Source organism: Equus przewalskii, chromosome 15 (assembly GCF_037783145.1).
Source record: "Equus przewalskii isolate Varuska chromosome 15, EquPr2, whole genome shotgun sequence".
NCBI classification, from domain to species: Eukaryota; Metazoa; Chordata; class Mammalia; order Perissodactyla; family Equidae; genus Equus; species Equus przewalskii.
In genome coordinates this window covers 45932022-45946442 of record NC_091845.1, presented here as the reverse complement: position 1 = coordinate 45946442, position 14421 = coordinate 45932022, and the positions used below count along the sequence as shown (strand labels likewise).

Sequence of the window (14421 nt, the reverse complement as noted above, 5' to 3'; positions counted from 1 at the left end):
TTCAGGTCTTTGCTCAGACATCATCTCACTGTGGCCTCCCCTGGCCACATTACCTAACATTGCAAATGTCCTGCTGTACTTCCTACCTTTCTTTCCTTTTATATTTTTCTTCGTAGTCCTTTTCTGTCTAAAATATAACACAGTTTACTTAATAAATGTGGTTATCATCTCTCTCTCCCCAGTAAGCTCCAGCAGAGCAGGGATTTTTTTCTGTTTTGGTCACTGCTGTATCCCCAGCATCTAGAACTCTGTCTGCCACCAAGTAGGTACACAATAGCTACATGTTGAGTGAGTGGTCACTTTGTCTTAGTGAAGAATTTTTCTGCATGGTATTACAAAATGCGAAATAACTCATTATAAGAATGCCTTCATTATGTTAAAAGACAAAATCCATTCATTTTAATAAATTTTAGTTTTATTTTTTGAGATCAAGTCCCAATCAAACATTTTGTCATTATTTACCGTAATTGTGAGGTGGCTAATTTAAGTGAATTCACATTAAGTGCTTAGTTTCCCAGTATCACTTATTCTGGAACAATACTGCAGAATCATATACCTAAACCTAGTCAAGTATTTCTTTGATTGAATTCAAAACACCAGCTTAAAAAAAAAAAAGACATCATAATACACATTTAAATTCAACTTATCTAACAGCTTGAATTTAAAATACTCTCTCAGATAAATATTTAAAATATCAACTGAGTTTTTTTTATCTTTAGATTTTTCGATGATTATTTAAAAACTGAAAACACAAAACCCAACTCTGGTTCTTTGTTACATACAGTGTATCTACTTGAAAACATTCTTTTTAAGGAAAGAAACATATTCCTATGAATATAATGTAGATATGAACTATTGTTTCTTTAAGCAGACGGATTTCTTAAAATTAATATAGATTATATAAAAGAAAATTATATTTAAAATATTATTTTAAAAATAAAAAAAATAGAAACATTTAATGTAGGTGTTCATAAGGGAAGGGCCCCCGGAATAATTTTCTTTGCTGTCTGCGCCCACAGGAAGTATTTTTCAAACATGTTCATCCTAATACTTAACATGCTTTGAATGGTCACTGTTTTGAGAATGGTTTTGTTAAAAGCACGTCATTAAAGAAATTTCACTTTACCAAGAGAGTCTGCGGCATTTTGCACAGCAACAGCTGCACAGCGGGGCTGATGATGGTCAGAATGATCACTAAAAATCAGGAAAACTCCTAAGTAACTCATAATCACTATAATTTGAACCAGATAATAAATCCCTATAAATAGGAATATTAAAGGTTTAAATAAATAAATGATTCCTCACAGTAAGCTACTGTTTTTCCTTTTTCTGTTTTTCCTCCTCGGTTGGCTACATCCTCAATGAATTACTCTTGTGGAAAGAAGCAGTATTATTGCTGGCAGGTCTTCTCTCTTTTTGAGGGATATTACATCTGTTACCAAGGATAGCAGATTGGGCCTGTCCACATTTTAAATGTTCTCTCTTTCATACTTAAAATTCACTATTTCTTCTGCTCCATAAACATTATCCCATTTTTATAGCTTTTACCCTTTGCTTTAAAGAGTTGTGGGGAATACAGATATTCACACAGGGCCAGAGTATCTCTCCAAGGATCACTTAGCAATCACAAAGGGAAACATGATGGAGAGATGTGGCAGACACCCCCTTAAGCAAGCAATCAAACTTAGCGTCACTGCAAGTGGGCCAGCCTGGCATCACATGCTTCCTAACGGGATACAACATGAGGGACCATTACCGATGAGATATTCTAACCAAAAACATCAGGAGGACACAACCATACTATTCCAGAATGCTTGACATTCAACCACCCAACTGACTCAGGCTCTTCAAAAAGTTAATTTCAGAGGGAAAAGAAAAAGCAAAAAGACTCTTCTAGATTAAAAGAGACAAAGAAAACAATTAAATTCAGTATGGGAGCCTTCATTGGAATATGGATTTTAAAAAACCTATAAAAGTCATTTTTTGACAACTATGAAAATTAGATATGAACTGGATATTAATGATATTATGAAATTGTTATTAATTTTCTTGGGTGTGACAATGTTATTGTAGTTAGGGGCCACATGTCATGATGCTTTTACACGACTCAGGAAACACACACACAGAGAAATAAAAAGTGTGGTAAAATGAATGTTAACAATGCTTGATTGCACAGGTGCTTGTCATATTATTCTTTCAACTTTTCTGTGGTTTTGAAACTTTTCATAATGAGAAGATGAGTAAAATTGTCATCAATGACAACGGAAACTTGAAAAAGGAGAAGGCTTTTTAGAGAAACTAGGGAACAAATTTTATTTGCCAGAATTTCTGCAAGAGGGCAGGTGAATCTTTTGAGACAAGAAGTCAAACAGAAGGAAAATTATGCTGCCCGGGGGCCACAACATCAGATTGAGAAAGAGGACAGGAAGGCAACCAGCCTAGTCAAGAGGAGCTTCCTGTGAGAAGGCGGGGAGGGAGCAGTCCTTGTAGGAAACATGAGGGAGAATGAGACACATTCAAAGTGGATTTTAAGGAAGCTTTCTCTGTGACATGAACATCCTCAGGAAACCTACAGCAAAGACGCACACACTTCCTCAGGCAATTAAGGGGACTGTTGTTTCCCTCAGAGCAGCACAGAAGTCAGTCCTGAGAATGACTGGCCATAAACGACTCTCTTCCACTGGCCATTTGCTTCCTGACTCTGTCTTGCTCAAAATCTCAGGCATGTTTCCTCAGGGAATTAAGTAAAAATTCTAGGCAAGAGATTTCTTTTCTTTGTTGGAAAGAGACAACCAAATCATTCAGAGGGTTCCCAATTAACTTGCGATCCTACGGCAATCACTGGTAGAGAACATTTATCCAGTGTAACGGCATAGTTACAGTGTAACTACGGATTTTGGGAAAGATCCCTCTGGGAGACTCTTAAGAGCATCCTCTCAGACTTTCAGGAGAAGCTTCTAAGGGACCAGATTTCAGAAAATTTTATTACATTTACTTTTTACTCATTTGAGTACATACTGTTTCTTTTAAAAATTTCACTGGTTTCGCATCAATCTCTCCCTGTTTTTCCTTCAAGAAAATACATCAAGAACAGAAGGGTCTTACCATGAGAAAAATAAGCTAGGAGGGAGAGAGGAATCATTTTGCCTTTCTTATACCTCAAGGAATACTTCTTTTCTTTTCTAATAGAAATTAGGTCCTTTCTGATCCTAAATCTACAACTCACCCTGGTCCTAAAACAGAAAAAGAATGAATGCAGGTTGCTCATTGGTCTCATCAAAGCTTTAAAGACGCTGTACGTGAAGAAATGCCATTACACTGATTATCAGCAACAGAACAGCTCTGTTCCCATGTGGAATGAAAAGGACCTGGGGACCTACATGAGAATTTGGAAGAAAGATGATGGCACGCACAGTAAGATTTTCTGAAAGCCGTAGAGTAAAGGGTCTCCAAGAGACGGATATTTTCAATAATCTTTAATACTAATCATCTTCAGAGAGAAATCGCACTCCTGCCGCCTCTATCGATGGGCGGGCGACAGGAGTTAGCAATGTCAGCACGTTACAATCACTCTGCCACGGATGGCTTCTCTGCTTTCATAGAGTAGTCAATAGTAGATGTTTAAGCTAGTTTTACAGAACAAGTTTGTGGAGGTTTATGTGTGGTCAATATTTTGAGTGTCGGAGTAAGCTGGCTTTAATTAAGAGACAAGTAGCTAATCTACAATCATTACTCGGGGAAAACTCCCATTGATACCAAGTTTAAGGGATAGGTGAACTTGGGAGTGACTTGAAGGATTGCCATTACATTATTAAAGTAGAGCAGAAAGTATAATTATAAAGGCTCCCAGCTTCCTGGCAAATTACAATAGATAATTAAATTCTTAGGCTTCCCCGACATTCTCTGGAGGTTCTAAACACAGACTAAATAAGGAAGAGTGCCCCAGGGGCAAAACACATCCCAACTCCATTAGCACAAATTCGACATCCTATTTCTTGAATCTGTTAGTGAGAATGTGGTTTTAGAAAGTAACTATCAAAGACTGAAACTTTAAACGGGTATTTCAAGAATCCATGGCCTTTTATGTGATTCATAGGGAGAGATCTGCCACATTATTCCCCAAGACGACTCTCTAATAACCATGGTGTGCCAGTCACTGACATGCTCATTACCTGGCCTTGTAAACTATGCGGCCAAGTGTACTTCAGCGTTGCCCTCTCTGACACCATCCAGGCTCACTCAGCTTCAGGGGAAGGAGGGCACTCCACTATCAGGGCTTAAAAAGAGATGGTGGGGCTGGACTGGTGGTGCAGCGGTTAAGAGCGCATATTCCACTTCGGTGGCTCGGGGTTTGCCGGTTCGGATCCCGGGTGTGGACATGGCACCGCTTGGCAAGCCATGCTGTGGCAGGCATCCCACATATAAAAAGTAGAGGAAGATGGGCACAGATGTTAACTCAGGGCCAGGCTTCCTCAGTAAAAAAGAGGAGGATTGCCCATAGTTAGCTCAGGGGTAATCTTCCTCAAAAAAAAAAAAAAAAGAATAGTGGTTACCCGGGGTTGGGAGGAGGGGAATGAGGAGTTATTCTTTAATGAGTCGAGTTCCATTTGGGATGATGAAAGAGTTCTGTGGATGTGTGGTGGTAATGGCTGCACAACAATGTGAATGTATTTAATGCCACTGAACTACAAAATTAAAAATGGTTAAAATGGTAAATTTTATGTTATATATTTTTTACCAAAAAAAAAAAGATGACCAGCACCAGAAACTACTTCTATTTTCCATAAACAGGTAAAAGTCACTTAGATTCAACTTTTCTTCCACAAACAAACTCTACCTGGCCCTCTATGTAGTAGGTCAGAAACCATAAGGAAATCATTTTAGGAAGTAAAATAAACTCAAAGATGGTGTAGTCTGGTTACTTTGACCAAGTTGTGGTCTAATCTGTTTTCCGTATGACAAATTTGATCAGTGTTTTAGAAAATGATGTAATTTATATCCAAAGACAGGTTCATGATCTCTTATTCACAATTCTGAAATCTAGAGAGCTCTGAAAATCAAAACTTTTTTCATAAGTTTGGTTCAAAAACATATTTGGTGGCAAAACCTGACTTAACCCACACGGGGCCATGTCTAGTCTTTATTTCCCCACTTGATGTGAATGTTTATCCATTTTACTGCAGAAATATCACGGTGCTTGATCATGGCACTGCCCAGTGTCTCCTATGGGAGTCATATCATATAGACTACAAGCACCATGCCAAAAAGATCTGAAAATTATGAATCCTAAAACAAACCTAATCCTAGAGTTTTAAATAAGAAATGGTGGATATCTCTACAAAGTTAAGCATATCAGATATTTGGTCAATATTTCCCAAGCTTTTGTCATTCCCTACCAAATTCAGAATATTGCCATACTTACATATCACACCTATTATTACATTCTCCAGTGTGTGTCTTCACACTGACTCATCTTTTTTACTTGAATTATTTTTTAAAGAAATATCTCTACTGTAAAAACTGAATGTCTGAGAGGCCTACTCACTGTTAAAAGGACATTCTGAAGGATTTGAGAGGTGTTAAAGACACAGTAGTACCAAACTGAGACTTTCACCTTAAATCATCAGAAAGAGCAAAAAAAAACTGAAAAGGAAATATCTGCCTTACTACGTGACTCAATGTCATCTAGTGCTAGGCTGGTGTACCATCTCCAAGATCTACTGTCCCCAGAAGTATTTCTCCTACACTTTGGGAGACTCACCTAGACCATATCATCATCCTGCCACTCAGGTAACGACTCCGTTGACATAGTAAGTCTCATTAGGGGTGGGGGAAGCCATGGCTGCAGAAAAGCTTAACACAGCAGCGAGGAGGGTAAATCTCTGTATCTCCCTTCTAGTTCTGTCACTCAACCTGCCATGCAGATTTAGCTGGGTCACGCACTGCAGCCATCTATTTATCAAATTGGCACAAAAGTCATCTTGAATATAACTCCCTGGAGCGTCTATAGCCTCCACTGCCAAAGAACCCCTCGAGATAATTGGATCTAGAATGAACAGACTGACAAGCCAGAACATGACATAGACTAACGGGACCTCCACTTGTTTATTAACTTCAACAATAGCTACTATAAATAATGGCCTTCGAAACTAGTAGGAAGAGATTTATTGTAAAAAGAAAATAAGTCAGTCTTCAAAGTACATTAGAATAAACATCAATTATATATATATATCTTTAAAATAAAATAAATGGAACAAAGGAAAGTTTTTCGTACAGTAGAATACTGGGAGTTAGAAATGGTGGAGTTAGAAAATCTTCATTTTGCAACCATTACAAAGTTAAAAATAATAACTACACATTGATTGAACCAAGTGATCAAAATTCACATCACCAGGAAGGGGCAAATCAACATCATGAGCCTCTGGATGTGATGGATTGAGAAGGACACATCCCTCCTCTGGGGTTGTCCTGAATCTAACCATCAGGAACCATCAGATACACCCAAATTGAGGGAGATTCTACAAAATATCCAGCGTATGTTCTTCAAAAATGTCATGAAAGACAAAGACAGCCTGCAGGACCATTCCAGATTAGACACATGTCTACGAAAACATACGATCCTGGATTGGATTCCATACCAGAAAATAAAGCTATAAAGGACATTATTGGGACAGTTGACGGAACTGGAATATGGATGGCAGATTAGTAACAGAATTGTATCAATGTTAAATTTCCTGATTGTGATTACAGTAGTTAAGTAAAAGAATATCCACTTTGTCAGGAAATATACACTTACGTATTAAGGGGTGACGAGGCACAATGTCTCTCACTTACTCTCCAATGGTTCAGAAAAGATATGTGTATATGCAGATAGACATGGGCAGAAGATAGAAGTGTTAACAATGGGTGACTATGGAGAAGGTAACTGGGAGTTCCTTTACTGAAATTAGGTCAAAGAGAACAACTACACCCAGTCCACTGGCTGCCACCGAAGCCACCCACCCTGGCCCCAGTTTCCGTGTGGACTCACCATTCTTCTGAGAATCCTCAGCAGAAGCTTCTGCTCCTTTGGGTCCTCTTTGGATGTTAGTAAATGAGCAAAGCTCTCTGCATTTTCAGGAGACAGGCTGTCTGGGTTTTCCCCGCCATACAGCTGCACCAGTATAGACAGACACTTGGATGAGACTTCAAAAATTTCAGGATCCTCATTAGGAAGCTGAAAATTAACAAAAGGACTACTTAAACTTCATCAAAGATGGTGTTGGTATTCCTCAAGAACTGCAGTAAAATTTGGCTTCATGATGGAACATCAATCTGAGTGCAAAGCTTGACTAACTTGAATATTTTTTTGAATAGACCTTTTTCAAAATGCATACGGTAACTCAAAAAAGGCTCAAGCACAAAATCAGAAGAAAGTCCTGCAGTCCTTTCTTTAATCGATAGTCAAGAAGGGCCTGTAACAAGCAGAGGACCAACAAACACTTTATATGCATATTGAGTACATGCACACATACATCTAGGTGTGTGTGCATCCAGAGGTGTGGAAACAATGTGATTTTTCAGAGGCACATCCCTTACGTTCTTGCTTACTATTAACTTGCTTAGGAAAAATCCACTTCCTAGAAGATATTAAGGAACATTTTGAACTTGTCTGTGTCCAAATCATTATTGACTAAACAGATGGGAGAGAAAGCATTTTTTCAGTGAGTATTAAAAGGTACGATATGAAATAATAATTATACTATAAGCATTTTAACCTTTTTATTTTTTTAACTTTTATTTGTAACAGCTTTATTGAAATATAATTCCTTTTGGGTATAGAAGGAAAGTACCTTAACATAATAAAGGCCATATATGATAGACCCACAGCCAACATCATACTCAATGGACAAAAGCTGAAAGCCATCCCTCTGAGGACAGGAACAAGACAAGGGTGCCCACTTTCACCACTCCTATTCAACATAGTACTGGAGGTGCTGGCCAGAGCAATTTGGCAGGAAAAAGAAATAAAAGGAATCCAAATAGGTAACGAAGAAGTAAAACTCTCGTTGTTTGCAGACGACATGATCTTATACATAGAAAACCCCAAAGAATCCACAGAAAAACTATTAGAAATAATCAACAACTACAGCAAAGTAGCAGGGTATAAAATTAACGTGCATAAATCAGTAGCATTTCTATACACTAACAATAAACTAACAGAAAAAGAACTCAACAACTCTATCCCATTCACAATCGCAACGAAAAGAATAAAATACCTTGGGATAAACTTAACCAAGGAAGTGAAGGATCTATACAATGAAAACTACAAGACTTTCTTGAAAGAAATAGGCGATGACATAAAGAGATGGAAAAACATTCCTTGTACATGGATTGGAAGAATAAACATAGTTAAAATGTCCATACTACCTAAAGCAATATACAGATTCAATGCTATCCCAATCAGAATCCCAAGAACATTCTTCACAGAAATTGAACAAACAATCCTAAAATTCATATGGGGGAACAAAAGACCGCGAATTGCTAAAGCAATCCTGAGCAAGAAAAACAAAGCCGGCGGAATCACAATCCCTGATTTCAAAACATACTACAAAGCTACAGTGATCAAAACAGCATGGTACTGGTACAAAAACAGGTCCACAGATCAATGGAACAGAATTGAAAGCCCAGAGATAAAACCACACATCTATGGACAGCTAATCTTCGACAAAGGAGCAGAGGGCCTACAATGGAGAAAAGAAAGTCTCTTCAACAAATGGTGCTGGGAAAACTGGACAGCCACATGCAAAAGATTGAAAATTGACCATTCTTTTTCACCACACACCAAAATAAACTCAAAATGGATCAAAGACCTAAAGATTAGGCCTGAGACAATAAGTCTTTTGGAAGAGAATATAGGCAGTACACTCTTTGACATCAGTTTCAAAAGAATCTTTTCGGACACTGTAACTCCTCAGTTGAGGGAAACAATAGAAAGAATAAACAAATGGGACTTCATCAGACTAAAGAGCTTCTTCAAGGCAAGGGAAAACAGAATTGAAACAAAAAAACAGCTCACTAATTGGGAAAAAATATTTACAAGCCACTTATCCGACAAAGGGTTAATCTCCATAATATACAAAGAACTCACACTGCTTAACAACAAAAAAACAAACAACCCGATCAAAAAATGGGCAGAGGACATGAACAGACATTTCTCAAAAGAAGATATGAATATGGCCAATAGACACATGAAAAGATGTTCATCATCGCTAATCATCAGGGAAATGCAAATCAAAACTACACTAAGATATCACCTTACCCCCGTTAGATTGGCAAAAACATCCAAAACCAAGAACGACAAATGTTGGAGAGGTTGTGGAGAAAGAGGAACCCTCATACACTGTTGGTGGGAATGCAAACTGGTACAGCCACTATGGAAAACAGTATGGAGATTTCTCAAAAAGTTAAAAATAGAAATACCCTATGACCCAGCCATCCCATTACTGGGTATCTATCCTAAGAACCTGATAACAGATATCTCAAGAGTCCGTTGCACCCCTATGTTCATCGCAGCATTATTTACAATAGCCAAGACGTGGAACCAGCCTACATGCCCAGAAACTGATGACTGGATAAAGAAGATGTGGTATATATACACAATGGAATACTACTCAGCCATAAAAAAAGACGAAATTGGCCCATTCACAACAACGTGGATGGACCTCGAGGGCATTATGTTAAGCGAAATAAGTCAGTCAGAGAAAGACGATCTCTATATGACTCCACTCATAGGTGGAAATTAGTATATTGAGAAGGAGATCTGATCGGTGGTTACCAGGGAAAAGGGGGGTTGGGGGGAGGGTACGAAGGGGGAAGTGGTGTACCCACAACATGACTAACAAAAATGTACAACTGAAATCTCACAAGCTTGTAATCTATCATAACATTAATAAAAAAAAATAAAAAAAATAAAAAAAAAAAGAAATATAATTCCTTTGCCATACAATTCACTCATTTACCATGTACAATTCAATGGCTTTTAGTATATTCAGAGTTGTGTGATCATTACCACAATCAATTTTGGAATTTTTTCATCACTCAAAAAGAAACCCCAAACCCGTTAGCAGTCCCCTTGCCATCATCTCCTCCTCCCGACCCCCAGCATCTGCCCAGTAATCAACTGCTTTCTGTCTCACTGGGATTTGCCTATTCTGGACATTTCAGATACATGAAATCATATAAAATATGATCTTTGTAAGTGGCTTCTTTCACTTAGCCTAATGTTTTCAAGATTCATCCGTGCTGTAGCACGTATCAGTATTTCATCTCTTTTTGTTGCCTAATAATCTTCTGTTGTATGGATATGCCACATTTTGTTCATCCATGCATCAGCTAACGGACAATTGAGTTGTTTTCGCTTTTTGGCTATTATGAATAATACTGCTATGAACATTTGGGTTGAAGTTTTTGTGCAGACATATGTTTTTGTTTCTCTTGGGTATATACCTTGAAGTGGAATTGCTGGGTCACATGGTAACTCTATGTTTAACCTTTTGAGGAACTGGTAGACTGTTTTCCAAAGCTGCCATTAGCACCAGCAATGTATGAGTGTTCCAGTTTTTCCACATCCTCAGTGACACTTGTTATTATGTGCCTTTCTTTTTTGGTGAGGAAGATTGTCCCTGAGCTAACATCTGTGCAAATCTTTCTCTATTTTTTTTGTATGTGGGATGCTGCTACAGCACGGCTTGATGAGCAGTGTGTACGTCTGTGCCCAGGATCCGAACCAGTGAACCCCAGGCTGCCAAAGTAGAGTGTGTGAACATAACCACTACATAACTGGGCTGGCCCCATCTGTCTTTTTAATTACAACTATCCTAGTGGGTGTGGAGTAGTAACTCACTGTGGTTTTTCATTTGTATTTCCTTGATGGCTAATGGTGTTGAGTGTCTTTTCACGTGCTTATTGCCCATTTGTATATCTTTGGAGAAAAGTCTGTTCAGATCCTTTGCCCATTTTTTAATGGGTCATCTGTCTCTTTATGATTGAGTCTAAGTGTTATTTATATATTTTAAATACAAGTCCCTTAGCAGATATATGATTTTCAAAACTGTTTTTCCATTCTGTGGATTATCTTCACTTTCTTTTAGTGTCCTTTGAAGCATAAAATAGTTTTTATTTTGATGAAGTTCAACTTATCTACTTTTTTTATTGTTTGTGATTTTGGTATCATACCTAAAACCATTACCTATCCCAAGGTCCTAAGATTTATGCTTCTTCTAAGAATTTTTATAGTTTTAGCTCTTACATTTACTTTTTCTTCTAAGTATTTTATAGTTTTAGCTTTTACATTTAGGTCTTTGATCTATTTTGAGTTAATTTTTATATATGGTGTGAGTAGGGGTCCAACTTCATTCTTTCACATGTGAACGAATCTTTTGAGATATTTGTAGTTTCATATTGTTGAGTTGTAAGAGCAACTCAGAGAGATCTCATATATACTTCACTGAATTTCCCCAATGGAAACATCTTGCATAATTATAGCAGAATATCACAACCAGGAAATTAACACTGACATAATCATTGACTTTATTCAGATTTTACTGCTTTTAGATGTATTTGTGTGTGTGTGTGCGTGCGCGCGCAATTAGTTCTATGCAATTTTATCACATGGGTAGATTTGGTGACACCCACCACCTCAAGACACATAACAGTTCCATCATAAAGATCCCTTTCATGGCAAAAGCCAACTCTTTCCCTCCTCCACCCCTAGTCAATGGCAACCACTACCTTGTTTGCCATTTTGTCATTTCAGGTAAGTTACAGAAATGGAAGCATACAATATGTATGGCTTTCTTCAGTCAGCGTAATTACTTTGAGATCCATGCAAGTTTTTGCGTGTATCAATAGTTCTTTGCTTTTTATTACTAGTTGTATCCCATGGTATAGATGTACCACAGTTTAACTACTTGCTTGTTAAAGGAAATTTGAGTTGCTTCAATTTGGAGCTATCCCAAGTAAAACTTCTATGAGAATATTTGTACAAGTCTTTGTGTGAACCTAAGCTTTCATTTCTCTGAGATAAATGCCCAAGAATGCACTACTGTGAAGCTCATGTTTAGTTTTCAAGAAACTAGCAAATTGTTTTCCAGAATGGCTGTACCTTTTTTATTATCTTACTTTCCTAGCAGCAATGTGCTGGAGATCCAGTTTCTCTGCATCTTCACCAGCACTTGGTGTTATCACTATGTCAGCCACTCTGATAGGCAGAGGGGTAAGAACTCACGGTGGTTTTAATTTGCACTTCCCTAAAGGCAAGTGACAATGAATATCTTTCTATCTGTTCATGTCTTTTGCCCTTTGGTAACTGGACTTTTTCTTATTGTTGACATCTGAAAGCTCTTTAAATATTCTAGATACAACTTCTTGCTCAGATATTTGGTTTGCAAATGTTTTCTCCCAGTCTATAGGTTGTCTTTCCACCCACTTCGCTGAGTTATTTGCAGAGAGAAAAGTTTGATTTTGATTGACTCCAATTTATTGATTTTATTTCTTATGGGTTGCACTTTTGGTGTCAAGTCTAAAAACTCTTTGTCTAGCCCTCAGTCCTGAAGATTTCCTCCTATTTTTTCCCTAGAAGTTTAAAATTTTACATTTAAGTAATTTAAATTAAATGAGCTAATTTTTATATAAAGTATAAGGTTTAGGTAGAGGTTCTTTTATTTATTTATTTTTGCCACCAAATGTGCAATTGCTCTAGCAGGATTCTTAAAAATTTGTTCCTCCACTGAACTGCTTTTCTACTTTTGTTGAAAATCAGTTGGCATGTTTGTGTGGGCCTGTTTCCGAGGGCTGTACTCTATTCCATTGATCTAGGTGTCTACCCCTCTGTCAATAACACGCTGCCTTGTTACTGTAGCTATATAATAAAGCTTAACACCAGGTAGAGTGTTTCTTCGCACTTTATTCTTCTTTTTCAAATTATTTTAGCTATTCTAAGACCCGTTACTTTCTATATAAATTTTACAATGAGCTTGCCTATTTACAAAAAGCCTTGCTGAAATCTTAACAGGAATTGTCTTAAAACTGTCTATCCAATTGGGGAGAACTGACATTTTTACTCTGTTGAGTCTTCTAATCCGTGAACATGCTATGTCTCTCCATTTATGTGTGTCTTTCATTTCTTTCATCAGCATTTTGCAATGTTGAGGATACAGACTATATATATGTTTTGTCATATGTATATCTAAATACTTAATTTTCTTTGGTACAACTATAAACGGTGCTTTTAATTTGTTTCCACATGTTCATTGTTAGCATATAGTAAGGAAATTGTTTTTTGTTTGTTGATCTTATATCCTGCAAGCTTGTTGAACTCACTCATTCTAAGAGTATTTTTGTAGATTCCTTGCAATTTTCTACATAGCTGTCGTGTGTCAACAGGGATAGTTTTATTTCTTCCTTTCCAAACAGTATATTTTTTATTTCTTTTCTTGCATTATCGTGCTGGTTACCATGTTGAATAAAACTGTGGGGAGCAGACACCTTAGCTTGTCCTCAATCATAGGGAGAAAGGATTCAGTCTTTCACCAGTAAGTATGATGTTAGCTGTAGGTTTTTCATAGATGCTCTTTATCAAGTTAAGGAAGTTCTCCCTCTAATCCTAGTTTGATGAGAATTTTTATCATGGGTGCTGGATTTTGTCAAATACTTCTTCTGCAATAATTGACATGATCATGTGATATTCCTTCTTTAGCTTGTTTATATGATAGAATATCTTGATTTTTTTTTTTTTTGAGGAAGATTAGCCCTGAGCTAACATCTGTCGCCAATCCTCCTCTTTTTGCTGAGAAAGAGTGGCCCTGAGCTAACATCTGTGCCCATCTTCCTCTATTTTATATGTGGGACGCCTACCACAGCATGACTTGATAAGTAGTGCATAGGTCTGCACCAGGGGTCCAAACTGTTGAATCCCGGGCAGCCAAAGCAGAGCACGTGAACAGAACTGCTATGCCACCAGGCCACCCTCAACATTGATTAATTTTTGAATGTTGAACAAGCTTTGCAAATCTGCAATAAATCTTGCTTGGTTATAGTGTTAATTCTTTTTATACATTGGTGCATTCAATTTGCTAATTTTTTTGGAAACTTTTCCTGTTAAGTTTATAAGAGATATTGGTGTGGAGTTTGGGGTTATTTTTTGTCTTTTTGATTTTGTGTTTGTAATTTCTTTGAGTTTAGTGTCAGGGTAATACTGTCTTTATAAAATGAGTTGGGAAATATTCCAACTCCTCTTAAAATTGATGTTAAAAATTCTTTTAATGTTTGGTAGAATAGTCCAGTGAAACCATCTAGGCCCAGAGATTGCTTTTCAGGAGCTTTTAAACTATAAATTCAATTTCTTTAATGATTAGTAAGGTGTTCATCTTGGTTGAGTTT

The 14421-nt window shown here is 37.3% G+C and overlaps 1 protein-coding gene across 6 annotated transcripts in view; it reads right to left on the bottom strand.

Annotated features, from left to right (window-relative positions):
* ULK4 (unc-51 like kinase 4) overlaps positions 1-14421 on the bottom strand; it is a 507669-nt gene that overhangs the window by 110105 nt on the left and 383143 nt on the right. For all 6 annotated transcript variants that reach the window (XR_011527046.1, XR_011527047.1, XM_070575799.1 and 3 more), the window contains exon 35: positions 7031-7216. Coding sequence is in view for 4 of the 6 variants with exons in the window: in XM_070575799.1 (XP_070431900.1) it covers positions 7031-7216 (186 nt within the window). In the remaining 2 variants the exon portion in view is untranslated. The remainder of the gene's footprint in view (positions 1-7030; positions 7217-14421) is intronic.